Genomic DNA, 27,637 nt, shown 5'->3' on the forward strand with positions numbered 1-27,637 from the left:
CCACTAGCTCTAGGCTTGGGTGCGACACTGAGTTAGGCTGTCCTACCCAGTGAGTCCATGACCCAGAGCATGTGTTGGGGTGAAGAGACCATGCCTAGCTGCTGGGAAGGAAGTTGTGGCCAGACACCTACCCTCACTCTTAGGGATGCTCTTGGCTTACCCAAAGTGACAAGGGTCACATGTCAGGGCATAGCCTTAGCAGCCATCCCAAGTGGGCCAAGTCTCAGAATTTAGCCTGTGAGCCCAGGCAGTCCCTGGCTTGCAGTGTCCCGGATGTCAGGCATGTGTGGGCAAGACTGGGGCCCCGGCTGGGACAGTGGTTCTTACCCCAGCTAAGACCAGTGTTTCTTCAATTCTGGCAGCCACCTAAGTCTGCTGTGGGCCCTACTGATTCTGCCAGTGCCAAGGATCACAAGCCCAGACACGTCTGTGTCCAGGTGCCCAGCAAGGCTGAGGTGGGACACTCGCCAGCAGTCCCTGAGGACACGGTGCTGGCGTTCAGTCTAAAGACAAGCCTTGCAATCTCTGTGGGGTGTAAGGGCAAGCAGGGCAACTAGGGAGTGTCAACCTTGACAGCCAGCCAGCCAGCAGTGGAGCCAGACATGGCCATGCACACTACATGACGGAGCTAGAGGCCCCATTTGGGAGGCTATGGTCAGGCTATGGACAGGGCTCTTAGGCCATTGGGGCCAAAGCAAGCGGGTCACCCTGGCAGCGAGCAACTTGTTAAAGCCAGTCTTGTACAGATGCCAGGCGGTGTCAAGCTGGCCAGCTGTACTTCCTGCCTCCACAGAGGACTCTTTCCTACAGGGTGGACAAACTCCCTTGTAAATACCCTGTGAGGTGAGGTGGCAGAAGCTGGGAGCCTCAGTGTGTCCAGACTCTCCCACCCTAAATGGCCAGAGGAGCTCTGGGGGAGGGCAGTGGGGGTCCTGTGAGGAATGTCCTGTCAAGAGGGCCAAGGAGAAGCTGGGAAGGGCTTTCCGCCACACTGCCCAGGGCACAGCAGGGCTCAGAAGAGACTCAGGACGGAAGTGACACACATCAGCTGACACCTGGAGCTTCATGAAAAGGGTAGCTTGTTAGCACAGCACCTCACAGACAGAACTCAGCAGGCAGGCCCTGGGCTCTGCAGACACGCTCTCCCCCATGGGAAGAACAGCACCACAAGTGGGGCACAGTGCCGCAGACACGCGGCAGGCTTCTGGCGCCGGGGGGAGCCCTCCCAAAGGTCTTTGTGCTTTGGTTGCAGTGAGCACTCTGCCACCTGGTGGTTCCAGAGGGGCAGCCCACGCTCCTGAAGGGGTGCTGGGGGCAGCAGCAGCAGCAGGACAGTCCCAAACCCCAGAAACCCTGTGTCTCCATGGCCTGAGCACTTGGGTGACGACACTTCTCATCAGGGGTGCAGATGCTCCAGTGGAGGGGCGCTGCCAGGCGAGCCCCAACACTCAGCCTAGAGTGTGTCCCACAGTGACGCGGAGCTGGCCAGCAGCTGTCAGGAAGACGGCATGGGAGACACTAAAGCCTGTTGTTGGTGCAGACATGCCTGAATTCACCTCACGTCCCCCCCACCCCTACACACACACACACACACACACACTCACTCACTCACTCACTCACTCTGCCCCCCCCCCCATCCGGGCAGCACTATGAGCGCTGGGCCAGCACCTACCTGGTCACAGCAGGACGAGGCTCGGGTTGCGCAGCTGTTTGTAGATCTGCAAGAGTGCCTGGGCCGTGGAGCAGGAGCTCACCTCGTCCTCCGCGCACAGCTGCTCACGCAGGGTCTGCACTTCACGAAGCAGTTCCTGTGGGCAGGCAGCACGGCTCAGCCCGGCTTCCCACCTAGGGACGCCTTATACTTGGGAGACAGTGGGCAGTCCAGAAAACCAAACTGGGCCACACAGCCTTAAATACGTGACATGCAGCCACATGGACCTAGCCAGACCAACAGGAAACGGGCATGATACCACACATCTCATCCCATGCAGAGGACCCAGCCCACACTGAGAACCGGGCACCCCCACATGCCGTCTGGGGCTCACCTGGTGGTTGGCGTGCATCTGCCGCAGGTACTGCATACGGAGATCGGGTGGGCTGGAGCCTTGTGCGGCCTGCTCTGTGACCATAGTCTGGGGGACATAAGGGTGTCCTGGAGAGTGCTCCCAACTGTGCAGCGTGGGTGCCTGGGTCTACAGCTTAGGGCTTCGTGCCGTCAGAGCATCATGACCCCGACTCCCACGGGGAGCCCGCTCACTCACCCAGTAGTGTCTCCACCCCACCCTGACCACTTTTCCTCAGAGCAGCAGCAGCTCCCCTGACAGTAATTAGAGCATTTCTGGAATTGAAGTCAGGGCCTTGAATAGCCCGGGCAAGCCTCAACTATGTAGCGTAGGCTGGCCTTGAAGTGAGCCTCCTGCCACAACCTACCAAGAGCTGGGAATTTGGAATGCGTCACTAGGCTTAACCAAAGAGCCTTTTTGTTTTGAGACAGGGTTTCTCTGTGTAGCCCTCACAGTCCTAGAACTCGCTTTGTAGACCAGGCTGGCCTCAAACCCACAGAGATCTGCCTGCCTCTGCCTCCCGAGTGCTGGGACTGAGTGTGTGCCACCACACCTGGCTTAAAAAGCCTTTTACCCTAAACCCAAGTCCCCCTGCTGTGGCTCAGGCAAACTTTGGGCAGGCAGGGCCCCCATCTGGTCCTTTTTGCTCATCTCCTCTGCAGGTTCACTTAGCCCTCAACACCCTTTTTTGCTATCTGAAGATAGCTGAACTTGCTAAATGCTATGATTGTCTCAAAGGTGAGGCCCAGAGGCCTCTTCAGGGATGAGCAAAGCCTCCTGGGCAGACCTGACTAGGCCGAATGTCCGCCCAGGGTCCCATGGAGTGTTTCCAGTGGGGAAGCTAACGTCCTGCTGGGCCTAGTGGCTATGGACAGATTCCTGTCATTGGACCATGGGGGTGTGTGGCTACTAGTAGCCTGAATGCTACCTAGGGGACAACTGCCCCACTGATTCTCTATCAAGAAGCAACTCTGTCCCCTTGAAGTCACACATGAATTCCTGAGCCCAGTTCCTCTGAATATAGTTTTGAAATGGACTCTTTAAAGATGACCAAGATGAAGTCACTAGGGTGGCCTTAACCCTATGTGGCTGTGTCCTCAGAGGCTGGCTGCCCTGTGGCAGTTCCTTTGGCTGCAGCACCGCTGCTTTGGAGACCACCCCGCTAGCCCACAATTGTGTTATGGCCTGCCACTGTTACCCACACACTTGATGGGGTGAGCTTTGCAATTGGCTCAGGACCAGGCAGTGAACCCCTGGGGGGCACGTGTTAGAATATCCAGCTGACCTTACAGCTCCGGAAGCAACTAGCATGTCCACCTGGCCCTCCATTCAGAGCACCGGTCAGCTGTTGGGCCCAGATTGTTGGGGGAAGCAGCACCCGAGAGCCCAGGACCAGTTCCAAGGTGAGGACGGTGGAGGTGACAGCCAAGAACCAACTGCAGAACTTGCCTTGGGGCAGGGCCACACTGTCACAAGTGGGGGACAGTGCCCTGGGCAGAGCTATCTGATAGCACCAGGGGAGACTCAGGGCACGGGAGCTTTTCCCGACCTAGAACTGTGGCCCCAAGTAGGCAAGGGCACAGTGCGCAAGCGGCTTCTTCGGGACGATGGCCTCGCTCGCTGGCCTGTTCCTTCCACTCAGGAACCTTGGCCTGGAGTCCATTCCTGGGGCTCAGACCCAGACATGACAGGTGACGACGAGACATTTATCTGACATTTCTGAGCTTGTGGGTGGCACCCGGAGGGGAGTGTCTGGTTTGCTTGGAGGGCTCATACGTGCACCCTTTTTTGGAGGTGGCGATGCACAGTGTTGCCCGCAGCTGTGTGGGTCCACAGAGGAGACCTGGGCAGCTGCGCCCTGCCTTCATAGCCTCCTCCCACACCCCACCCCTGCCAGCTGTCGTACCTGGATCCGTTTGATGATAGCATGGTGCACTCTGCACATGTTGGCCAGAGAGGAGCTTTCCACTTGGATCTCCACAGCCTGGATGGGCCCTGCAGGGCTCAGATCAGTCACAGCTACCTGCAACATACGAGGCCCTGAGTAGCTGTGACATGGCCTGCACTGCTCTTCACATTTTAGAGATGGGCAGGCTGGAGACACAACAGTAAAAAAAAACCGGTCAGTGGGGAACAGCCTCCTCACTCTGAACTGTACTAAGACCCAACTAAACTTGGCTCCAAACCAGGAATAGACAGCGTGAGCCCTAACACAGGGGGCTGGAAGCCTTTCTGTGGACACCTCAGCACCCTCCCCCTCCAGGAGGTCCTCACAGTGCTCAGTACGGGCTGAGGGATAGGGAGCCATGGCTTGCTCTCCACACAGTAGGTAAGACGCAGAGCCTGGGGGCTGCAGAAAGGCCTTAGCAACCAGTGGTCTCTCCATGTGACTCTGTCCACTGACCAGGACCACTTCCAGTTCCTAGTCTTGGCCCAGGGATATAGCCTGGCTTGAAAGGGCTAAGAAACATGGAGGGCGTGGCCCGAGCTCTGGGAGCGGAGGCCCCCGGTTCTTGGCAGGCAGAACTAGTCTCCAAGAGCCTCTGACCGTGAGATGTAAAGATCTCCTGCAGGGAATGCTGGCTGCTTGGAGGACCCCCAAAAGAGGCTGTATGAGAGGGGAAGGGAGGGGCATGGGCTGTTTCACTGGAAAGGGGACCCATTGTCCTTTGGTGGTCCAGCAGGTAAACTGTTCCTGGCTTGAGGCAGTTGCTCTATTTACTGTCCACTGTGACCCTAGCAGCGCACAGGAAGAAGGGGACCCATGACGGGTAGAGCTGGACAGGGCTGGTCCTCCCAGGGGCACAGTCTTGGTGAGACATATGGGGCTGATAGGTAAATTGATTCTTCATGAGCAATGGCCCAGGGACCATGGAGCATCAGGAGCATCATGGGCCCTAAGGTCCATGTCCCCAAGAACGGTGGCCCCCACTTGCCTCATGGACGATGAGGTTGACATCAGTACCGTCTGGGGCGATCCCCTGGATGGACGACAGTGCCTGGGCCCTCACAACCTCTACAGCAGCGTTCTCGGCAAGGAGCCACCGCAGGGTAGCACTGCACAGCTGGAAACCTGGAAGAGAGGGGCACCCGCTGGAGCCTAGGCACCTGTGTGGCTTCTGTCAAACGCTCCCTTTCCAATGCCACCCAAGTTAGTGTCCCAAATGCCCACAGTCCTACCACATCAGGGCGCTAGGCTAGTTAGCCAAGAGGCAGGGAGGGATGGAGGTTGTCAGAGGGCGACAGACCCAGAGCTCAGAAAGTCCCATGAGGCACACGGCTTAGTCCTAGCAGCCCTGGGGTGCACAGGCAGGAACAAGGTGCAACATGGCGGCTGCCTGCCCTCAACAGACTGGGAGCCAGGCCCAAACAATACAAATGGCTCTGCACACAGTGGGAGCAAAAGCCAAGCCCGGGGCTGTAACAGCTCTGGGGACCCTAGGTGCCTTGTGTGTGAGAACTCACCGAGCTGCTCTCTGGTGACAACTGCCTCTTAGGTTGTACCTCCTCAGTTTTTAAGAAACACACAAGGGATACCACAGGACAACATGACATAAGACTCCTCCAGCAGCCAGGATGCAGAGGGAGAGAAAGGGACACCCTAGTTCCACAGGCTGCAGGGCCCTGAGGTCAAAGTGAAGCCAGTAGTGCCACCAACCTGCATGGCCGTCTTCCAGGGCCGTTCTGAGGAGCACCGCTGACACCCGGATGGAGGCTGTGGATGGAGGCAGGTACTTGGCCCGCAGGGAGGCAGCACCCGATGGCTCACTGCCAGGGCCTTGGCAGGTCTTCAGGAAAGTCTCCACAGGCTCACAGGCAGGGCCAGGCACACAGGGGGCCTGTGCAGGGTGCGAGGCCACGCCAGGGAAGCGCAGACACTGCAGCATGTCCACTGTGCGCTTGCACAGGGGCAGACAGACACCCTCTTGCTTAGGAAGGTTGAGAGGGAGAGTCTCCAAATAAGGGTCTTCTAAAGGGTCGGAGGGGGCCAGGGCCCCACCCACCACCTCCCTGAGGCTATAGAAGAGCCAGCAGGACATGGTCACTGGCAGGTCAAGCGCGCCACTCTCACTAGGACCCAGGGGCAATGTCACTTCCCGCCGACTGCCGGGGCCTAGGCTGTCCACTGGCATGGTATAGGTGAACGTCGAGCCCGCCCCGTCCAGGTCCAAGGCAGAGGAACTTGTTAGCGCCTGAACACACAAGGTCCAGCCCTGGCCCAGGCAGAAGCTGCTACTGTTGTCCAGTGTGCAGGTGGCCATCAGCATGTCTCGCAACTCCAGGCGGCTCCAGGAGACAGTGATGGCGCAGGAGATGGGCCGGCCACCCTCCTGGCTGGAGAGCAGGGCACAGCTCACGTTCATGGCCTCGTTGAGGCTTGTTATGGCCTTGTTGCGTTGGTCAACAGCTTTCTTCAGAAAGGACACCCTGCAAGGGACAGTCATGCCGCCCAGGAGAATGAGATCACATCAGAGGGAGCCATGTTGGTGGGCTCCCTACGGGGACGTCACCCGATCCTTGTTGGAGCACAGGTCTCTGAGGACGCAAGCAGCTCCCAGGCCCATGGAGCGCCTGTCCCTGTCCCAACTGTGAAGGCCTTTGGAGGACACTTGAAGCTGCCTGACCTGGTCATCATTCTTAGCTATAGGAGGCAGGACAGGACGGAGGTGCCGAACTGGCCTATGCCTGCTAAGGGTGAGCCAGGCCATGGATCACCCCACCCATGCTCACAATCGGCCCCTTTCCCTTTAGGCTTTGTGGGAGTATCCCCAAGTCTCAAGGCCATAAAACCTGCAGTCACCAGCTCTAGGCCCAAAGCAGGAGGAACTAGCTCTGATGTCGGGAGCTGTGCTGGGTGCAGGGACACCCCGGCCAGCAAGGGATTGGTAAGGGGAGGTCCCCGGGCCCTGTCAGAGGGGAGGTGGGGGAACTGAGAGGAATTCTGAGGGCATGTGCACAGATTCTGTGGCTCCTGATGGAGACAGAGGCGAGATAGCCACACAGATGGTTGTTTCCCACCCCCCACCAGCTCTACTCACAATGCTGCCCCCAAGAGCAGAGTACAAGCTCTCGGCTCACCTCTCAGAGACGTCGCCGATGTCCAAGAGCAGCTCCTTAATCTTCTGGCCTGCATTTGCCATGGTCAGTTTGGCAGGCACAGGCGCCTCAGGGCTCAAGTCCAGGCTACAGGTAATCAGGCGTCCTTTAGAAGACAGGGCCAGGAGCTCCGTGCCACCTGAGTGACACATGCAGGGCCAGTCAGCAAATGTGGAGCAGCTGCCGGACACTCAGTGGTGTTTTCTCTGGACTCCAGAAAAAAAGGGTTAGCAAGGCAGGGTCCACAGAAGGAAGTGAGGGGACCTGGGAGGCCGAGCAGAGGCAGGGACCACTAAATTGTATACGCGCCTTACGTTGCTGACACAAGATGATCAGGACAGAGGTGATGGTGGCACCTGGTCCACACAGGACAGAGAGGGCCAAAAGGGGACATTGTGTGGTGCCCACAAAGCTGGGCTGCTGAGCCTTCCAAGACAAGTGCCCTGGAGGCTCACAGTCACAGCTCAGGAAGCCTGGCTTCTCCACCACATCCTCACGGCCCGCCCTGCCGTGGGTCAGCTTGCTTCCCTACACCAACACAGCTCTTACCAGGAACCCTCAAGCGGGCAGCTGAGCAGCTGAAGGCCACTTCACAGGTCCCTAGTCTTAGGCCACGCCCCCAACCCCCACCCCCTGCAGTAGTTTGGCTCTTTCCTTCAAAGCATTTTTACTCCTGCGAAGTGTTCTCTGCAACAGGATTTAGCATACTCTCAGTTGATCTTAATGGAAACACACTGGGGGTTCGGGAGGCGTCTTCCTTTCGTGCCAGAGTCGGGCAAACCTAGCTAACGCTTCCTTAGAGAGCCCTGAGACACCCCCTGAATGGCTCATAAACAGGCCATACAGCTGCTGAAGCGGGCGCACCCAGCTCTCACAGGATACATGGAGGCCTGGCCTGGCCTAAGAGGCGGCACTCTTACGTCAACCCCACAAGCCACGTGCTTGTGGCACCCAGCTGAGGGGCCATAGCACACCCAGGTGGAGTGGCACCCATCACCCAATCCCGAGCAGGACACATACAGAGGTGCCTGGACCCTGAGACAGGCCTGGTGAGGAGAGCCTGCACCTGCTGGCTTAGCGGAAGTCTCACCAAAGAACAAGGCAAGGAGTAAGGACAGCGTAGGAAGGCTATTAAGGAGGGGCCTGGCCCAAGGCTCTGTCACGTACCTGAGGGTGTTCTTGATGACACAGAGAGAGCAACGACACTGCAGATATTCAAGCTGGCTGGGCACAGCACGGAAGGCAGACCTCCCATGGTCCCATCTGGCTTCTCAGGGTTCCAAGGCGTGCCTCTGCTAGTCAAGTCTACCACACAGAGGTCTGAGGGGGTGCTGTGGTACATGCGGCCATCCCGGCCGCAGGCGGCACAGAGCACAGGCCCTGGGAGGCAGTACTCACGGAGCTCCGGCACCAGGTTCCCTGCCTCGCTCCAGCTGGCCCTGATGGCCAGTGTCCGGCCCTGGTGGCCCAGCGCCACCAGGCAGTCAGAGTGCACGTTCTCACCAGGCAGCAGCTCTCTTGCCGCCTCCTCAGCCTGTGGCTCTGCCCTCAGAGCCCCGATGAAGACCACAGGCTCCTCCAGGTGATGCAGGATCTTGACCAGGGCCTTCGGGTCCCCAGGGGCTGACCCAGAAGTAACCAAGGCCTTTAGGACCACACAACAAAGCTGGCCATCGGGGAGACCGCAGAGGACCACAGGGGACTGCAGGAGGGCGGCGTCGACCCCAAAGAGTAGACCGAAGAGGGCCTCCTCCAGCATGGAGCACCCACAGCCCTGGGGGTGACCGTGAGGTGCCCTGGAGTCTGGTGGGAACACACAGCGCAGCACTGGCAGGAAGCAGGGGGCTGCACGCTTCCCAGGCACTCCACCTGGAGGGGTACAGGTGGACAACTCCACCTCACCAAGCTGGCCTCCAGGCAGAGGCTCCTCCCCTGGACCGGGCAGCTCAAATAGCTGCATCTTCCATTGGGTGGAGCCCTGTGCCAGGGTGACCAGCACATCGTCCAGCACAGCGAAGGCACGGAGTGCAGCATCAGGGAGGACGCAGGTATCTGGGTCCACGTGGATCACACGGGGAGGGTTAGCCTCATCCTCTCTGTCCTCTGTACAGGCCAGGCTCGCAGACCTTCAGGGACAATGCAACAGTACTCAGTACTGGGTGAGGGAGACTCGGTTTACCTTCAACAACAACCTGACTTGCTCTAGGGAGGCGACATCACGGGAAGTGCTCATGAGCGCTCCCACAGAGCCCGCAGGAGCCCACAGGTCATTCAGTAGGTCACACACACCACTTGACGTATGGATCAGCCACAAACAGCTCACAGGCAAAGCTCATCAGCGTGGATATGAGCCCCCAAGGCTGTATCTGGGCTGTATAGTTGTTTTCCGGCACAAGCCAATGGCCAGCACTCTTTGGCTGTCACTACTAACAGGAGACACCTGCTTTCTGAGACCCACTCCTGAGAGGTCTTGCCCGACACCTGAGAGCGATGGCAATTGTGCTCCTGGCTGCAGGCGTCACTGCCTGAGGCCTCAGCAGCTAAGAACTTGATGGACGCAGACACTACAGCTACGCCTGCGGTTCACAGGTGTCGCCCCCCTACCCCGCCCCACCCCAGGGCGCCATCGGTGGCCAGTCAATACGGACCGCTACAGGGGTAACGAAAGCAGGTCAGGGTCGCGAGGCCTCCCCGGGGACCCGGGCGGAACCGCGTGGGGCCACGCCCCCTCACCTGCTCCGTGAGTCCAACGCCAGGCAGTAGATGCCGGTGCGCGCGCACAGAACGTAGAGCGCCCTGCGGGTGGCCAGGAGCTGCAGGTGCCACACCTGGTCGGGAAACTGGTAGATCGCCTGTGCGCCAGCCGGGAGCGCGAGGTCAGGCGAGGGCACCCGCGGCCCCGGCTCACCTCGGGACGGCGCGCCCGCCCGCCCGCCCTCCCGCCGCTCACCGTCAGCAGCCCGCCCTCCTGGTCGTACACATAGACGAACTCGCGCCCGGCGGACAGAAAGACCTCCGCCTCATGACGCAGCACGTGCGGCTTCCCCGGCGCGCGGCCTCCGGGCGGGCAGCAGAAGTCGGACAGGTAGTGCACGCGCGAGGAAGCGCCCGCCATCCTGCGGGCGCCGGGCCAGAGCTCTGCCGGGAGAGGCGGCGCCGCCTCCAGGCTTTACGGCCGCCCACGGCGCGGCGCGGCCTCCGCCGTAAAGCGGCCACGGCGCTGCGGGGGCGTGGCCGGCTGCTCCACGGTCCCGCTAGATGGCGGGAACGCCCGGCTTAGCAAGGAGCCACGGTCGCAGCGAAGCGCTGGAAGCCCGAGGCTGGCCAAGGGGGATGCGGTCCTGCAAGTCCGCTCGGGCGCAGGTCAGGGCGCTTGCCTCGGACCCCCCCTGGTGAGGAGAGGTCGCCCTAGTGCAAGGTCGCAGGCGGCACTTGCCTCTGCACTCGACAGGCTACCACCAGTATAGCACAGGCTCTTTGCAGTATGGTGGCTCGGCACACCGAGCAGCCTCTTCATCAGGGAGAGGGGGCTTTGTGCCAGCCTGCCACGCCTTCCCTCCACGCGTGAAGGTGTCGGGACGTAAATGTGATTTGGAATCGGAGCAGATGCCGAAAGGCCTAATGAGCAAGGTCTAAGGGAAACTCCATTTTCTCCGGGGACAGCTCTATTCTCTCCTCTTTGAGGAAGCAGGCTGAGACTTCTACTCTGGATGAGGCCCCAGGAGCGCGATCAAGTACTCTCCACGCTTCCAGAACATTCATCAGAAACTAGATGCCACTGCCTGTGCTTCTGTGCCAGCAGCTACTCCGGAGGCTGAGGCAGGAATGCTCGAGTTGAGTTTGGGGCCAGCCAGGCAACCTTGTCTCTTTAAAGAACGCTCACCTGAAAACCCAGTAGCCAAATCTACAAATAAAGGGTCTGGGGGCACAACCAGGCACAAAATATCGCGGTGGGCTTGGAGCACAGTATATTTCCAGTGCAGCAGTCAAAACACTATCCTGGGGGCTGGAGAGATAGATGGCCCTGCACCCAAGAGCACACACGACTCTTGCAGAAGACCCAAATTTCATTCTCAGCCTCGACCTTTAACATCCTTTCCTGACCCCACTATTCATGTGCACAAAAAAACAGTAAAAGCAGGAGATAGCACAAGCCTTTAGTCCCAGCACTCCAGGAGCAGAGACATTGGATCTCTTGAGTTTAAAAGCTGGTTCCAGGACAGCAAACCTACACACACACACACACACACACAGTCTCAAAATGGCACCCCCCACCCAAATTAATATTTTTGAGCCTCTGTATAGCCCTGGTCTGGCTCTGCCTCCAGAGTGCTGGGAATAAAGGCATGGTCCACCATGCCTAGCTGTAAATTAAAATAAAAAATTAAGAACAAAAAACAAACCAGAACTTTAACCTGAGGGTGAGGCCTGGACCCAATTGCACCAATTCTGAGTGGCCTTTGGAACAGATCTCTGAGCCCTGTCCCCAGCCTACTCTTAAGAACCCATGGCCGGAAAGGTGGAGATGAGCCTTCCGCGGCAGTTTCTGCATCTCCTGCAGGGTTGGAAGCGTCCTCCGCCGTCTTCTGCACACCAGCTTCGAGCACCCAAGACTGCCGCAAGCCCAAGGCAACCCATTCAAACCACAGGACACAACCGTGGACAATGCACTGCGAGCAGGACAGTCGCTTCAGGTGCTTTTATTAGGTTCCACTGCAGGGCTGGGGTCAAAGAGATACTAGTCCACACCAGCCAGTGCACACCTATGAGCCCAAAGCAGAGCCGAAGCGGGAGCACCCATGTCCCGGGAGCAGGCTGGTCAGAGCAAGGCTGGCGCTATAGACCCCATCTCTGAGCCTGAAGAGGACCATGGCAGCCATGGGGCTCACTTGGTGTGCCCACATGGAACCCCGTTCTGGGCTGCAGGGCCTGATGGCAGGAGGGACGAGAGGTGGGACCAGGCCACCTCCATCGAGGAGGTAGCTGAGCTGCCCAGGCCTGAACCTGCTTTAGGGCTCATCCCAAGCTGGTAGCATTAGCTTGACTCTCTTTGGACAATAAAATAAAGTGCATTACTGAACAAAGAGTAACTCAAAACCATAAGCAGAGAAATCACAACAATTTCTTTAGCAAAAAGACAGAGAAAACAAGAATTATGTGGCTGGCAGAACATGAGAAAAACTAACTCTGTAGACAAAGATGAGTGGAGTAGTGAGTAGTGGAAAAGGTCCCCAGGGCTGTGCTGTTCAGCATCTGCCCAGCAGGAATAATGGGGCCAGCGCGACTGGCACTGGAAACACACTAAGTCATGAACACAGCGACGCCAGGACATCCAGTACCAGATCTTAGGGACCAGGAAAGACAGCAATGTGAAGTCCTAGCCATGGGAACTACCAGGAGGGGGTTAGCTAGCCCTCAGCACTGGCTGGAGACACCCTTGCCTTGCTCTCGGCCACTCCTGACCCTCCCGGATGACCCTGTCAATACCAAACCAAGCTCAATAGGTCCACAGCCCCAGGGCCTTTAACTTCGGGTCTCAGGCCAGGTGAAACCAGAGGTGCTGACCCTAGCCCTGCCACAAAAACCTGGCAAACAAGCGTTCTGTCCCCTGGGCCAAGGATGCGGAAGGAAGCAGGGGTGCACTCCAGTAGTGTGACACACATGGCTCCCAGCAGACCACGGCTGGCATGGCCTTCCCCAGGGTGAAGTTCAGCTGACTTAGCTCTCATTAAGGCAAAAGAGGCGTCAAGATATCCACATCTTACCTGGGTAAGGGCTGTCACGGCACAGCCACACGGGACCCTCAGAGACCGTTCCTATTTGCCTCACAGTGGTCAAATGGGCACCTTTTCTAGGTTTTCTCAATTGCCACAGCACTGTGCAAGAAGGCCACGGTGTAGGGACACCTTGGGTAAAGGAACAGTGCTGGGAGAGGGGACCAGAACCCCAGGGCTGGCCCACAGACTTGAAGGGGCTGACTGCCAGGCAAGAGCCGCTACTGCTCTGCTGAGCCCCCATGCTACCAACTGCCACTGTCTGCGGCGTGGCAGGAAAGTCTCAGGCACTGAGGTTTACTTCAGAGGAGAACTGATGGCGGCCCCCTGCCCAATAACCACCCTGAACACCCAAGAGGGGCTGCACTGAAGGAGGAAAGAAAGCAGAATTAAATCTCTTTCACTCCCATCTGTGCAGTTTTATCTTAAAAACAATAAATAAAAGCTTTCTAAGTGGGAATTACTGGTAATTGCGGATTTCAGGCAGTAAAGGGCAGGGGTGCACTATACTGCAGGTCAGACCAAGGTGGCCACAGCCTGGCCACACATGCTCCCAGAGGGCACAGAGACAGCTAGGAGCCTCCATCCAAAAACTGGGGGAGAAGGGCGGGGGAGGCAGAAAACAAAAAGCATATAGGGGGGAAAGACGGCTGGGTGACAGCAGCGACCTCTCGGTGTACCCCAGTCCAGGTGATTGTTTGGAGGTGCTCAGTCCCTCCCATATGGCGGGGAGCTGTTAACTAGGTGAGGCATGTGGGGTGTTCTTGGGCAGCGATGCTCTGCCTTTCCAGTTGGGAGGTTCTGTTCAACCCCAGCACAACAGCTGGGGTTCTTTCTCTTCGAGATCTGCACTGAGAAGCTTCAGTACACGCAGGGGCAGCAGGGCAGCTGGCCCCACTGCTCCAGGCCTTACAGACGAGAGAGGGCTGGGCTGGCCAGTCCCACCCAGCAGAGCCAGAGCCCTAGGTCCTGGGGAGGCTGCACATCTCGCAGTGGCCCGTGCCAGGCTGGTTCATGAAGGTGCAGTGCTGGCAGGCCCACATGGCAGAGGTGGTAGCATGAGCAGAGCCCCCGACTGCACCGTACTCGTGGAGGCCTGGGAGCTGCACGCCAACAGTGCCTGTGGGGGTAGAGTGAGGACACATCATTTCTGCACAGACCAGAGATCTCCTGAGAACACCATGGCAGGGGCAGGGGCGGCTCCAAACTGTTAGCACACCAACTGCTCTGGCTCCAGTCAGCACGCAGCTCCCCTACTTGCACTTGAAGCTCACTCCCTTGTTGCTAGGTATCCCTGTGAGAGCCAGCACAGCCTGCGGTGGCCATGACCTTTATAGATCGGGACCTCCCTCTCTCCTGGTACAGTTCCAGCAGTGACACAGCTACCCCTCAGGCCAGATCCCTCGTGAGGTCTCCTGGGAAAAGCACACCCACTCCCAAGCAGAGCCATTCCAGGCACTGTGTCCCTGTCTGTGCCTCTCCAAGTGGCCAGCAGTCTCCTTCAACTCAAACAGTGTTTCATTTTCAACTTGAACAATTCTCTTTTGTTGCTTGGGTGAGCACTGTCAGCAACTTCAGCCACCCCTCACTGCGTAGCCCACCTCTGGCCAGCTCACCAGGTTTGTGGCTGGTATATATCTGTGCCCTAGCCCAAAGTCCTGATTCCTGTCTAAAGGAATTTTTGTCTGCTCTGAGATCATAAAGACATAGGTGTGACACTCTCTCTCTCTCTCTCTCTCTCGTTTTGTTTTTTGAGACGGTTTCTGTGTAGCCCTGGCTGACCTGGCTGGGTGTAGGTCCTATTAAACGTCACACCTCTCCTAGGCTGGTCTTCAAGTACCACAGTGAGAGCTGTAGTTCTCCGAGTTTCCCAGCCATCTAGCTCAGCTCAGCGCGTCCTGTGACAACCGTTGTCTCTTTAGTCTGTGGCTCTGACCCTTTGCTCCAAATCACTCATAACTACTTGTCAGGCTATCGGCCTTCATGTCAACACCATGTGGTCTAGGGCACTGAGGCTTCACAGTTCTGAGTGTGGCAGTGCGGCTGCTCCAGCTCTCAGCTTGACTTTCAGAAGGTCTTGGCTTTTCTAGGTTCTCTCTGTCTCTAAATAAATGTAAAAACCTGGTAACTTCATTTTTCTTTTTTAAAAAGTTGTCTGTGGCGCACGCCTTTAGTCCTAGAACTCAGGAGGCAGAGGCAGACAGATCTCTGTGAATTTGAGGCCAGCCTGGTCTACAATACGAGTTCCAGAACAGCCAATGTAGTTACACAGAGAAACAGCCCTGGGAAAATAACATCTTACAGGAGGAGAGACGGACTCTCAGAGGCTAGAGGACAGCGTGTGTCACACCAGCTCTCCTGGTGTCATGGTGGCTCCACTACAAAACAGAAACTAGGTGACTCCACCTAGTACACTCAAGGTGTGCCCAAGTCTTGCCTGTTTTTCCAGATAGGATTGTTATGTAGCCCTGGCTGCCCTGGAACTTTGTAGAGCAGGCTGCCCTAAACCACAGAGATCTATCTGCATCTGCCTCCCAAGTGCTGGGGTTGAAGGTGTGCACTGCCGTGTGTGCATAGACTGACAGTCAGACACGGCACTTCCTGGGTTAGCGCTGGTGAGCACTGGAGCTCTAGCCCTGACACCTGCTGTCCTGGCAGTGGTTCTGTCACACCATCAAAGTGTGGGGGATGGAAACACATGCGGTGCTCACAGATACCTTTTCAGACCAGGATCTGTCTGTCTACAATCACGTAGCTTACAACTCTACAAACCTAAGGATTATGGCCACATCGGCAACCACGACAGGAGGGCACCTATGTTTGTCCCTTCGTGCACTCACTCCAAAGAAGCACTGGGCCAGAGGCCCATGTTCTGTGCTGACTGTGGCCCTGGGAGGAGGACTGAGCACACTTACTGCAGAGCTGCTCGATGGTCGCCCACTGTTCAGATTTTTTCCATGTCTGCGCCAGCTCCTCATTTCTGGTCCTCACGGCTTCCAGCAGCAGGCTGATGCTGTCCTGCAAGAAGCCACAAGGAGGGTCTATTGTGTTCTGACTGAGGGAAAAGACTTACTTTAAAAAAAAACATCAATAACATCTTTCAAAGATTGAAAAAAAAACCGCAGAGGCTGTCACATTCGCTTTAGCTGGGGATTCAGCATGGTGGCAGAGCACTGGCTCAATGTGAAAAGCACAGAGTTTGGTCCCCAGTAAAGAGAGAGAGAAAAGCAGGCATCGAATGTAGACTTCAATGCTAAAGTGAGCTGAAAATGTACTTTCTTCTCAAACAGCCTCAACAACAAGGAAAAAATTGACATCCCTGGGTCCTAGAGGCAGGCGGTAGACAGGAGCCTAAGTTGTAAGACCTGCCCACACCTCATAATGTGCCTCTGCTCTTCCTCTTCTCCACTGTACCTGAAAACTAACTGTAGACTTTGAGTCAACATACAGAGACGTCTCTACAATAAGACTCACCACTATCAGGGAAAACAGCCATGCTGGATAGAAAGTTGGTCTTGATGTAGACAGCCCCTTCCGTACCTTGTATTCAGATGGCAGGGCTGACCCTGAATCCAGAAGGCTGACCACAACCAGAAACGCTCATGTAGAGCATTATACTGGGTGGGAAACATGCCACCCAGACCTAGGTGTGCATATACTACTATGTATGTACACCCAGCAAGATACAAGAGCTGCTGGGCGGGAATACCCTGGGAAGCTCCCTTTTGTCACCCTTACAGAAGGAAGCTGAGTTAGTGTAGTGTGATCAAGTTCAGAAAGACATGTTCCTATCTCCTTGGCATTTCTGTGGATCACAAGCAAAGAAAAGCCGTGGAAAGAAGGACACTCACACTGTGGATGCCCAATGCCACAAACACACAGGCGACCTGGTGGGACCTGTTGCCCTGTGCTGTTCAGAGAGCATCTCCCATCTGCAAAAACATTCAAGGTCACATGCCCTTATGGCCTGTCTTAAAAATGACAATTGTGCAATGGCCTGTGTAGGACCAGGAAGCTGGTGAAGCCTGGGCTCAGGCCATTACCAGCTCATTAGGTGAGGGGTATTGGGAAACAGCAGGGGCCCTGGCTCTGTCCACGGACGGATCCCTCAGGCTCCAGGCTCCTGTGCTCTCCAGGTGATTCTCAATGACCAAACTGTCCTTCACCACAAAAGCTAAAGGTGAACGCTCTCCATCTCCCATGAAGGCCCCCTGTGAGGTGCTGGGCCTGCACATTCTCACACTGGGCATGAGACAGCTATGGCTTGACACAAAGCTTCACACCAGCCCCAGGGATCTGAGCAAAGGAAGCAGGCAGCAGCAGGCTGGTACCTGCAGTGGCATGACTTCATTGGTGACCAGAAACAGCAGCAGATGAAAGTCGGAGATGGTATCCAAGAACACGGACGAGGTATTCTGGGACAAATAGGTGGCCAAACTGTGGAAGTCCTGAGGAAAGAGTCAAGACGGGAGACAGGAAAATAATAAATTTTCATCACAAATCCTTAGCAGTAAAAAAAGGAAAAAAAAAAAAGGAAGAGTGCCAAGCCCTACTAAACATATACACACTAAATAGCATAAACACACTGTCCTGTTTCAGTGACCATCAAGGGGCTCTAGAAGAGGTGCAGAGAGCCGAAGGGCTGACGTGACTCTCCAGCCCAGGGGGAAGCCCTTGCATACCTGATCCACGTATATAAGGAGGTTTGTTTTTGTTTTTCGAGACAGGGTTTCTCTGTGTAGCCCTGGCTGTCCTGGACTCCCTTTGTAGGCCAGGCTGGCCTGGAACCCACGGAGACCCACCTGCCTCTGCCTTCCAAGTGCTAGGAGCCCAGCTGAGGCAGGTGTTTAAGTGGATTCACATCCAAGACATTGGTCAGATAAGCAGAAAACACCCCTTTACCTACCCTGGCTGTCTAGGAACTTATTCTACGCACCAAGCTAACCTTGAAATTACAGAGATCTGTCTACCTCTGCTGCCTAAGCGCTGGGATTAAAGGCATACACGACTACCGCCTGGCAAAGGCAGCTTCTAAACACCTAGACATCATGGGCATCTCAAAGGTCTGCCAAGTAACTGACACTGTCCTGAGACGTCCCTGGACAGACACGCCGTGAGGAACCACACCAGAAGTAAATGTTATAGCTACTCCTCCCAATCCATATTCTGAAATACTGGCACCAAACCACACCCTAAAAACAAGTAAGGCCACAGACTTTGCATACTAAGCAGTACTGGCAACTCAGGTCTGGTTGGCTCTGCAGCTAAAGCAAAGAGTGGGAGGCAAGTGCAACAGAGCCCGTCAGCACTACATGGGGCCTGACGGACCCTAACAAGCCCAGAGACAGTAAAGGTCGGGCAGACCTACAGCAAGCGAGGCCGTCTGCATTGCTATTGCACGGGACCGTTAACCTGCAACCAGAGAAAGCTTAGAGACAACAAAAAGTGATGAACAGCAACGGCAACACCTCTGGCAAGCCTGCAGGCCGAGGCTCCAGAGGATTTAAGATGGCAAAGAAAGGGCACCCAAGAGGCCAGGAACACCCAGAGCAGGGCCTCGTGGGACTTTTCAGCTAATCAATCAGGGGAGTGTGAAAATGGTGATTTTTGGGAAAATCAGACCAATGTTAGATAAACAATTAGAAGTTCCTTTAAGGGGCTGGAGAGATGGCCCAGAAGTTAAGAGCACTGCCTGCTCCTCCAAAGGTCCGGAGTTAATTCCCAGCAACCACATGGTGGCTCACAACCATCTATAATGTGAACCGATGTTTTCTGCTGTGCAGGTGTACATGCAGGCAGAACACTGTGTATATAATAAATAAGTAAATAAAAAGTCTTTGTTAAAAAGGGAAGTTCCTTTAAATTCTGTCTCTAAGACAAAGAGCTTACCTGTGTCTCACCCAGTACATCCCGGTTTTCAATAGGAAATGGATTTTGTGAAATAGAAAAAGTGTAAACTGGATCCTTGGGGAAGGTGGTTGTGATCTAAAAGAACAACAAAAAACAAGAGTGTGACAGTGTGCCAGAAACACAACGGGCACATCTGCCTGTGCAAGCAGTTCAAACACAAACAGCCACTCGAAGCCTGTGAGTTATGCTGAAGCGAACAGCCACCCTCAAATAATGAAACGCAGACCCCAGAAACAAACTAAGAAAGGGCATGTGTCTTTTTTGTTTGGTTGGTTTTGGTTTTCAAGAAGACGTTTCTCTGTGTAGCCCTGGCTGTCCTGAACCTTGCTCTGCAGACCAGGCTGGCCTCGAACTCACACAGACCTGCCTGCCTCTGCCTCCCTAATGCTGGGATTAAAGGTGTGCGTGCGCTACCACACCCAGCAACTGTTGCTTTTTGTTTTTGTTTTTTTTTGGAGACAGGGTTTCTCTGTGTAGCCTTGGCTGTCCTGAAACTTGCTCTGTAGACCAGGCTGGCCTCGAATTCACAGCGATCTGCCTGCCTCTGCCTCCAAGTGCTGGGATTAGAGGTGTGCGCCACCACGCCGGGCAACTGCTATCTTAAGAGTGAGCACCTCCTGGCTGTTTAGCGGCTGCAGCAGCCGGTCAGCAGAGCTTGTAGTGCTGTGCTCGCTTTGCTACAGATGCAAAGGGTCAAACGAGGGAACCACAGGAAGGAATGGAGAAGCAGGAGGCAGACTAGAGGCTCCTCGAGGCAAAGGTGTGGAGCTGGGCAATGTGGGCCTGAGAGACACTGTGGGCGCCTCCAAGAGGCCAGTCTGTGAGACCCACAATTGTGCAGGCAGGGCTGAGAGTCATGGCAGCTAGTTCCCTCCAAGGTGAGGGAACCGAAGTCTTTCTACCGAAGCTAAGCAAATCTTTCCTTTGACCCCAGCATGCTTTAGTTAACGGCACAGGGCATTTAAAATCTAACAGATAATCAATAGAAGTCTTGGGTCACTGGCGAACGTGCAGGAATCTATACAAACACAGGTTTTCTTCGTCTTGGCAGAGGCCACTCCCCTACCCAAACACCTATGTGCAAGTTCCCAGCCCAGTTCTCCCGCCCCTGACACCAGCACCATCGGGTCACGCCCCTTCCTGGTACAGAGCAGCTATTCTGACTCCTGTGGACTGTCTGGTGGCTGTGATCTGTTCACATCAGCAAAGGCAGCAGGCTGTTTCTGGACACAGAGTGGCACTGTCAGCACTGGGTAAGGATGAGCTGAACCATCACGCGCATCACAGACGGCTGGTCCTTTGGAAGTGAGGACCTGTGGTAGTTACCATCTAACCGAGAGCGGCTCCAGGTGAGCCCCGAGCACGGCCACACGCAGCTCCAGCTGTGTCTGCACACTACGCAGGAGGGAGCGGCTCCAGGTGAGCCCTGAGCACGGCCACACGCAGTTCCAGCTATGTCTGCACACTACACAGGGGCACAGCTAAGTGCTCAGAAGAGCCTAGGGATGCTCACGTCTCTTCTTTTGGGAAAGCACAGACAGGAGATCCCAACTAAGGGAGAAGCTATCTCAAAATAACGAAAACTCAAACAGAAAGAGAAGGGTGGGGCTCAGCCACAACAAGTGCAAGGCCACGAGTCACCTCCACAGGGGAGGGAGGGGCTCTTTCTTCAGCCTGCAAAGAGACCCTGGGCAGCAGCACAGCCAACGTCGGCCCTGCTCCAGAATCCAACCCCTCTTCAAGCACTTCAGGCCAACCCTGCTCACACTGCCCGAGCCCACACTTTCACCGTGTGAACAGCTGTGATAGGAGTGTCCCACTCTCAAATACAAGAACAGCAGATAGCTAGGTGGGGTGGCTTGTTGCCTTTAACCCACAATCTAAGAGGCAGAAGCAGATCGATCCCTGTGAATCTGAGGCCACACTGTGAGTACCATAACAGCCAGGGCTACCTACAGGACACCTGTAACAAGAACCAAAAACAAACAAAAACCTCTAAAATACAAAAAGCCACAAACAAACAAACAAACACAACAAAAACCCAGCAGATATGCTGGGCATGGTAGGTCACACTTCTAACTGAAGCCCTGGAGAGGTAGTGGTAAGATTACAAGTTTGAAGGCAGTGGGGGCTACACTGCAAGACCCTGTCTTTGAAAGGGGGCTGGGGGTGGCAGGGAGGAATAGGTGCACTGCCCTAGTCCAGGTCTACACTACCTGACCCCAGGGAAAGAGCCCAACGGCACACTGTGGGCACCTGCTCTCAGGCTCTCCCAGGCTCCCCTCCCTCCTCCTTCCTTCCAGTCCTCATTCTCACGGGGACAGAAAAAAGTGGGCACTGTAGGACTGTTCCCCAGTGACCCAGTGCTGCTGCAGGGTGAAGGGAGAGCTTAGGACGCTCACTCTAGATCATGCCGACTCCTCCACAGTCTGCTTTCATCTTAATTACACCCCAGGGAGTGTGAAAACAGATGCCTTCACGGCTCAGTAATACGTATGTCCTCAGGAGCTGTCAGCTGAAATGGAGCATCAGTGGGTGAGGCCAGGGGGACTCACTGCTACAAACACAATGATATTTTACTGCCCAAGTCTCACACCTATCCTAAGTCTAAGCAGACTGAACAGATAGCCTGGTACAGCAGTAATGTGGAAATGAGCCGCCCCCAGCCTTCTGGACAAGCGATGATGCCACAGCTGCTGTGATGGCATCACTTTGTCCTGCAATACTCACTGCCCTGTGGCCAATGGCATGTGTGTGCCTCTGTGACCATCAAATTCCTCAGAAAGAAATAGAGATTCTGAGAAGATGCAGCAGAGGCAGCTCTTCTTACCTCCTGGAGGTCTGCCCAGAAACAAACGGGTCCTCGCTCCTCACAGACACTAAGTTGTAGATATGTCCCCAGGAAAGTCGATGGAGTGGTGGCCAGGCAGGCCAACACCTGTACCTCCTGGGCAGTGGGGAGCTACCAGCCAAGTCCATATGTACAGAACTGGAACTGGCTGGAACTGGAGGCAGGTGTCCTTCGTACTTTAACAGGAGGAAAGTTAATCCCTAGGCTGTTTAAACTGTGCAGATTCTAAAAACATGGGAATTGATAATCAAGACGCAAAACTTCACTGACTCCTTTGCTCCAGTGGCCACTACCCTGGTTCCTGGCCTTCCGGGGTCAGTGGCCGCAGCCTGTGAGTCAGAATACGGAGGGATACTTACATCTATGATCAGATACTCCACAGGCAGGGGGCGGGCCAGCTGCGTGATCTCATTGCCAAACTTGTCTATGTCCTGAAACGATCCAAGGGCAACACAGGTGAGCGAAGGTGAACATGACAGTGCTCTTTTCACACTAGTGTTCCAGCTTTTAAGTTATTGTTGTTTGTTTGTTTTTTTTTTACTGTGTTGAGACAGGCTGACTTGGATGGAACTTACTAGGTGAACCACGTTGGCACTGAACTTGTGACAATCCTAACTGTCTTGCCAGGGCTGGAATTACAGGTGCACATCTCTATGCACAGCTCTGTTAAGATATTATGATTTGCTGGGCGTGGTGGTGCACGCCTTTACTCCCAGCACTCGGGAGGCAGAGGCGGGCGGATCTCTGTGAGTTCAATGCCAGCCTGATCTACAAAGTGAGTCCAGGACAGCTAGGGCTATTACACAGAGAAACCTGGTCTCGAAAAAACAAAACAACAACAAAAAGATAAAAGAAAGAAAAACCAAAATAAAAAACAAAACCAGCTTGGCCTGGTGGCACATGCCTTTAATCCCAGCACTTGGGAGGCTGAGGCAGGAGGATTTCTGTGAGTTCGAGGCCAGCCTGGTCTACAAAGAGAGTCCAGGAGGGTTCTGAAGCAGCTTGTGGCTGATGTGCGTGATCCTTACTGCCAGGACCTGTGAGTCCAGAGCAGCCAGGACTACAACAGAAACCCTTACAACAAAACAAAACAAACAAACAAAAAATTCCAGTACATACACAAAAATAAAAACATGTACAAAAAAGTATACAAACACACGCCCCACACATGATCACGCAGACACAATGACACACACACCCTACACAATCCCATATACACACACAATCATAATTACACACACCACACCATCACATGCACATACAATCACACACAATCATAATTACACACACACCAATCACATAATATCTCACACACACACACACACACACACACACACACACACACACACACAAACACACACCAAAAATGTTTTGTCAGATGCACAAAACATTAAGTTTAATTATGGGGGAAAATGGCCAACATATGTTCATTAATCATAAAATGACATTTAGATCTGATTTATGTCAAATATGCTGAGTTCAAACAGAGCTCTAGAAATAAATTCCTAGGAACTCATGCTTTTTATTAAAAGATCCTACAAGAGGAGTCATATTTTCTACCTAAATCATCACTTAGCATTATGAGTCATTCATTGAGCTGTATATAAATGTGTCCCTAATTTCTAATTTAGGTCCTTACATAAAAGTTTGTTTATTGAAGCCCTCAGACCGAAACGGATTCCCAACCCTATGTTCCCAAGGTGTGTCATAAGGCCACTCCCAGCACATCACACCTTTCAGGGACCTCAGAGAGACGATCACACTGCAACCTGTTCCCAAGTTTCAACAAAGCTTTGCCCTACCGAGAAAGCAGGCCCAAGTGCACGTAGGGACCCGCATCAACTTATGCAACGCCTATGTGAGAAGTGGGGGCTTAACTGCATCTTCATGGGAAACAAGGAGATGCTCATGCTCCTGCAGCAGCGGCCAGGTTCTGCCTGCTCCCTGTAAGAGTGATGGCCTTCCCCTGACCTGAGCAAGGGTCACCTGTTCCTCCTACACATGTGGTCACAGGGTAAGGATGGTTTCCATGTTCTGTGCTTCTGCTATGTCTGACAGCAGTCCAGAGATGTGGGCCTACTGAGGGGGTCTTGGGCCTCTGAAGAGACAGTTTCTTGATGGAGTCAGGGTAGGAGGCAGGAATCAAACCCAATCAAACTAAATCACCATTTCCAAAAATACATGCTTGCCCCTACAAGAAATAACCTGCAACAACTCACACATAATTAGCCCATCTGGAATTCATCTTCAAATCTAATTAAGCTCTAATATGCAGAAACATTTTTCCAGCACCTGTTCACTTTAATCCTCCCCTCCAGGGGATTTTCTTGTTAAAAGCCCCCACCCTTTCTTTGTGTTGTGCTGGTCTCGTTCAAATTTAACTACCCAACTGTACCTTTTCTGCTCACCATGAAAACAAAGGTGTTGTGGCCTCATCTTTCCCCTGGGCAAACAGGTAACCTCTCCCCCGTGTCCTCACTCAAAAGCCTTTGCCAGCCAATCTCTAGCCCCGCACTCCATTTTAAAGGCAATTACTTTTTATGGGCTTTAGCAAATGTCAGACAGAATACACTAGGAGGAAGACATCTTAACTCTAAGTTTGACAGCTGCCGAAGCGTCAGCAGCTTTATCTACACCTGGAGGAGGACAGGGCAGAGTGAAATCACAGGCCGCAGCCTCCTGCCCATGCAGGCCGTGTCTGTGCGCAACCGTGCCATGGTCTTGACATGAAAAAGAAACAGACACTGAAGTGTTTGCTGTCTCCCAGCTAACACAGGCTTTGTGGCTTGCTGAGACTCACTGACCAGCTGGTACCACGCTGCTCTGGAGAAGGCGGGGGGAGCACTAGCACGCTGCTGCTCCACTCACAGTGGTGGGACAGGTCACCAGCAGCACCGACCCGAGAAGCACCAGAGCACAGGATCGTGTGGGACAGAGAGCCTGTCTCCACAATCCTCCCAGAACATCTGCAGGACGCCTGCCAGAGGCAACACACGGTGCTTCTCAGGCACTTGCCAGGTTGGATTCTGCATGTCCTGTCCTTGTCCCCAGTGCATGAGAAATGATAAGTTCCCATAACTGGCTGACCCAAGATTTAGCAGATAGTAGAGCCAGAAAAATGGCAGAGAGTGGATCCATCGACACCCAGAGCTCAGGCTGACAGCGGCCCGCCTGGTTCACACCGCAATGCTCAGGGCACTGAAGACCTCACTGTGTCCTGGAATCTGGAGCTCACTCAGGCTCTGGTTCTGGCAAAACACTAGTTACCTGAACTGCAAGTGAACAAAAACTACAGCCAGATTTGACACCACAGATCTTTTTCCTAGACCAAAATTGTGCTTCTGTGTGAGCAGACCTGAAGAAATAATACGAGACTCCCACTTGTACCAAGGTGATGCACAAACATCTTACTCATCTCAAAGTAAAATGAAATCGTAACAATGCAACAGCACGCACGCGTACGCGCGCGCACACACACACATGCACACAAAGAGGGAGGTTCCTAGAGACATGGCTAAGCCATGAAAAGCACTTGCTGTTCTTGCAGAGGACAGGGCTAGGTTCCCAGCACCCGCATGATCCGTCACAACACCTCTACTTCTAACTCCAACTCTGGATGCTGCGCGCGCTGCACACATGCAGTGTACATGCATAAATAAAAGCAAGACAAGCATACACATCAAATAACTAAATGCTAGAAAAAGAAAGAAAAGGGCTACAGAGTAAGGGTAACAGCTCATTTCTCCATTTTCAGCACCCACACAAACGCTCACGAGCTTATTCCAGTTCCAGGGAACCCAAGAGCCTCTTCTGACCTTGACAGGAATTAGGCACGCATGTGGTACATGGTCATACACGCAGGCAAAACACCTACACCCACACAATAAAAATAAAGCAGTCAGATGCACTAGGTAGCACACGCCTGTAATCCCAGCACTCAAGGAGGCAGCGGCAGGCAGGTCTCTGTGAGTTCAAGGCCAGCCTGGCCTACAAAGAGAGTCCAGGACAGCCAAGGCTACACAGAGAAATCCTGTCTCTAAAGAAAACAAAAGAATACATAAATATTATTCTTTTTAAAAATATTTATTTAATGTATTTGAATGCTCTATCTGCATGCCAGAAGAGGGCACCAGATCCCACTATAAACGGTTGTGAGCCACCATGTGGCTGCTGGGAAATGAACTCGTGACTTCTGAAGAGCAGCCAGTGCTCTTAACCTCTGAGCCATCTCTCCAGCCCATAAATCTTACTCTTATAAAGAAAAGCTCAGTGATTAAGAGCATTTGCTACTCTTTGCAGAGGACCCGGGTGTTACACATTAAAAATGTATGGGGCTGGGCGTGGTGGCGCACGCCTTTAATCCCAGCACTCAGGAGGCAGAGGCAGGTGGATTGCTATGAGTTCCAGGCCAGCCTGGTCTACAAAGTGAGTCTAGGACGGCCAAGGCTACACAGAGAAACCCTGTCTCGAAAAACCAAAAAAGAAAAAACGAAACGAAAAATGTATCGGTTCGGCCTAGGAGGGCTAATAAAAGACACAGAGTCTGAAGTGTAGCTTAAAGCTGCCAGCGCTACTAAACTAGTACAAATCTACTCCTAAACTACGCTAAACAAGCTACTCTAAGCTGACATATTATACACTCACCCCAAGCCTTTGCCACTGTGGTGCTCCTCCAGCACCACATGCAAAACATGTAAACACACGAACAGTGCTAAGTGTGGTGCTGTGCAGCTTTAACTCCAGTTCTCAGGAGAGGTAACGGCATCTCTGTAAGGTTGAGGCCAGCCTGGTCTGACACTGACAGCAGACACTGTGAGACCCTGCCCTGTCCCCGTCCAAACAAACACAAAGGCAGAGGGCAGGACACAGCATTGGTGTATCCACACAGACGGCGGTAAGACTGACCCAAGTGACCGTGAGGAGAGCCAATCCTAAGAGAGAAATCAGTCCAACTGTTCCAAAAAGGACAGGCAAGGACATCAGACAAGAAAAACCTCATCCTCTCACTAAGGAGCTGGCTGTGGCTGCAGGCTCAGCTGAGAAGACAAGCTCTGCCGTCGCTGCCTGCCTTATCTGGCTGAGGTTGTCCTGTCTGCTGCTGTTTGCTCTTACTTGGAGGCCGCACTCAAGGAGATAGAGCTCTGCCCAGGATTTCTGATGGAACTCCAGCTCACTGCAGCAAGAAGCTTCCCCAGTCAGTTTCTGCTGGTGTCTTTAAGCCTCTGTCTGATTTGATGTTTCTTTCCTACTGTTATTTGTTCTTTTTCTTAGAAGCCTCACATCAAAAAGCTGAGTAACTGGAGCAGGCAGAATTCTATCACCGGTCCAAATGGCTCATCTCTACAAAGCAGAAGTGGCTGCAGTGCTCAGATTTGGTGTAATACACCCAAACCTAACACGCCTGGTTCCTTATCTGGCCACACCCTACAATGCCATCCAAGCTCCAGGATGCAGCAGACCCACAAGCTGGGCTCTCAAACACAGGTACCACTTCAAAGTATAGCAAGATCGAAAGAGTCTAAGACAGATCCACATTTGTTATTTTTGCTCTGTTGTCTTTTTACCTTGTAGAACACGTCAGGAACATACTGTTCACTGCTGGACTCCTTGGCATAGCCCAGCTCAGGGGCATCCTTACAAGGCAGAAGACACTCATCTCGGACCAGTGCCATGCACTGATTGGATACCTGGTACCCTTCAAAGTGAACCTGGTTGTCCGGACCACCTGTAAGGAAAAAAGACTTTTAAGAGACTCTACCAAAGGATGATCAGACGCGTCCCATGTCACCTCTCTGGAGGGTGGCTGGAGCACGAGCCTTGGACACTGGACACACCAGGACAGGCTGCTCTGCCTGTCCCCGAGCTGGGTTTCCTGCTGTTAGAACTCACACACTGTCAGGACAGACACCGTCCTGAACCAACAGTGTCAGTGTCTGAGTGAG

General features: G+C 54.1%; 2 protein-coding genes across 6 annotated transcripts in view; both read right to left on the reverse strand.

Annotated features, from left to right (window-relative positions):
- Positions 1–1,062: 1,062 nt before the first annotated feature.
- FAAP100 (FA core complex associated protein 100) lies at positions 1,063–11,410 on the reverse strand. Of its 5 annotated transcripts, none has more exons than XM_084748177.1 (10): positions 10,111–11,410; positions 9,894–10,012; positions 8,328–9,286; positions 7,143–7,299; positions 5,722–6,491; positions 4,996–5,136; positions 3,970–4,082; positions 2,046–2,132; positions 1,673–1,808; positions 1,063–1,525 (listed from the first exon to the last, which is right to left on the reverse strand). In XM_084748177.1, the coding sequence occupies exons 1-9, from the start codon at positions 10,273–10,275 to the stop codon at positions 1,677–1,679; spliced, it is 2,643 nt and encodes an 880-aa protein (XP_084604303.1). In that variant the 5' UTR covers positions 10,276–11,410; the 3' UTR covers positions 1,063–1,525; positions 1,673–1,676. The 5 variants fall into 5 exon arrangements, with proteins under 5 accessions (XP_084604303.1, XP_084604302.1, XP_084604301.1 ...); XM_084748176.1 differs by having other exon boundaries at positions 1,063–1,492; positions 3,970–4,086; positions 5,000–5,136; positions 10,111–11,408; XM_084748175.1 differs by having other exon boundaries at positions 1,063–1,492; positions 10,111–11,408.
- Positions 11,411–11,844: 434 nt separating this feature from the next.
- Positions 11,845–27,637, reverse strand: part of NPLOC4 (NPL4 homolog, ubiquitin recognition factor) — a 47,272-nt gene continuing 31,479 nt past the window's right edge. Inside the window, exons 12-17 of the mRNA XM_084748180.1 lie at positions 27,260–27,420; positions 22,055–22,126; positions 18,824–18,919; positions 17,266–17,382; positions 15,850–15,952; positions 11,845–14,054 (exon numbers count right to left, since the gene is read on the reverse strand). Of these exons, the coding sequence (XP_084604306.1) occupies positions 13,897–14,054; positions 15,850–15,952; positions 17,266–17,382; positions 18,824–18,919; positions 22,055–22,126; positions 27,260–27,420 (707 nt within the window). The 3' untranslated portion in view covers positions 11,845–13,896. The remainder of the gene's footprint in view (positions 14,055–15,849; positions 15,953–17,265; positions 17,383–18,823; positions 18,920–22,054; positions 22,127–27,259; positions 27,421–27,637) is intronic.

This window comes from Acomys minous (genome assembly GCF_964271855.1).
Source record: "Acomys minous genome assembly, chromosome: 12".
Taxonomy (NCBI): Eukaryota; Metazoa; Chordata; class Mammalia; order Rodentia; family Muridae; genus Acomys; species Acomys minous.

What these genes read in the sequence shown, in the direction of transcription:
- FAAP100 (XM_084748177.1), bottom strand. Translation starts at nt 10,275, where the DNA reads ATGGCGGGCGCTTCCTCGCGCGTGCACTACCTGTCCGACTTCTGCTGC. An exon ending in GTCATCAAGAACACCCTCAG is followed by an intron (nt 7,300 to 8,327) that starts GTACGTGACAGA and finishes TGTGTCACTCAG; the next exon opens with GTGGCACGGAGCTCCTGGCC. An exon ending in ATCGGCGACGTCTCTGAGAG is followed by an intron (nt 6,492 to 7,142) that starts GTGAGCCGAGAG and finishes TGTCCCTTGCAG; the next exon opens with GGTGTCCTTTCTGAAGAAAG.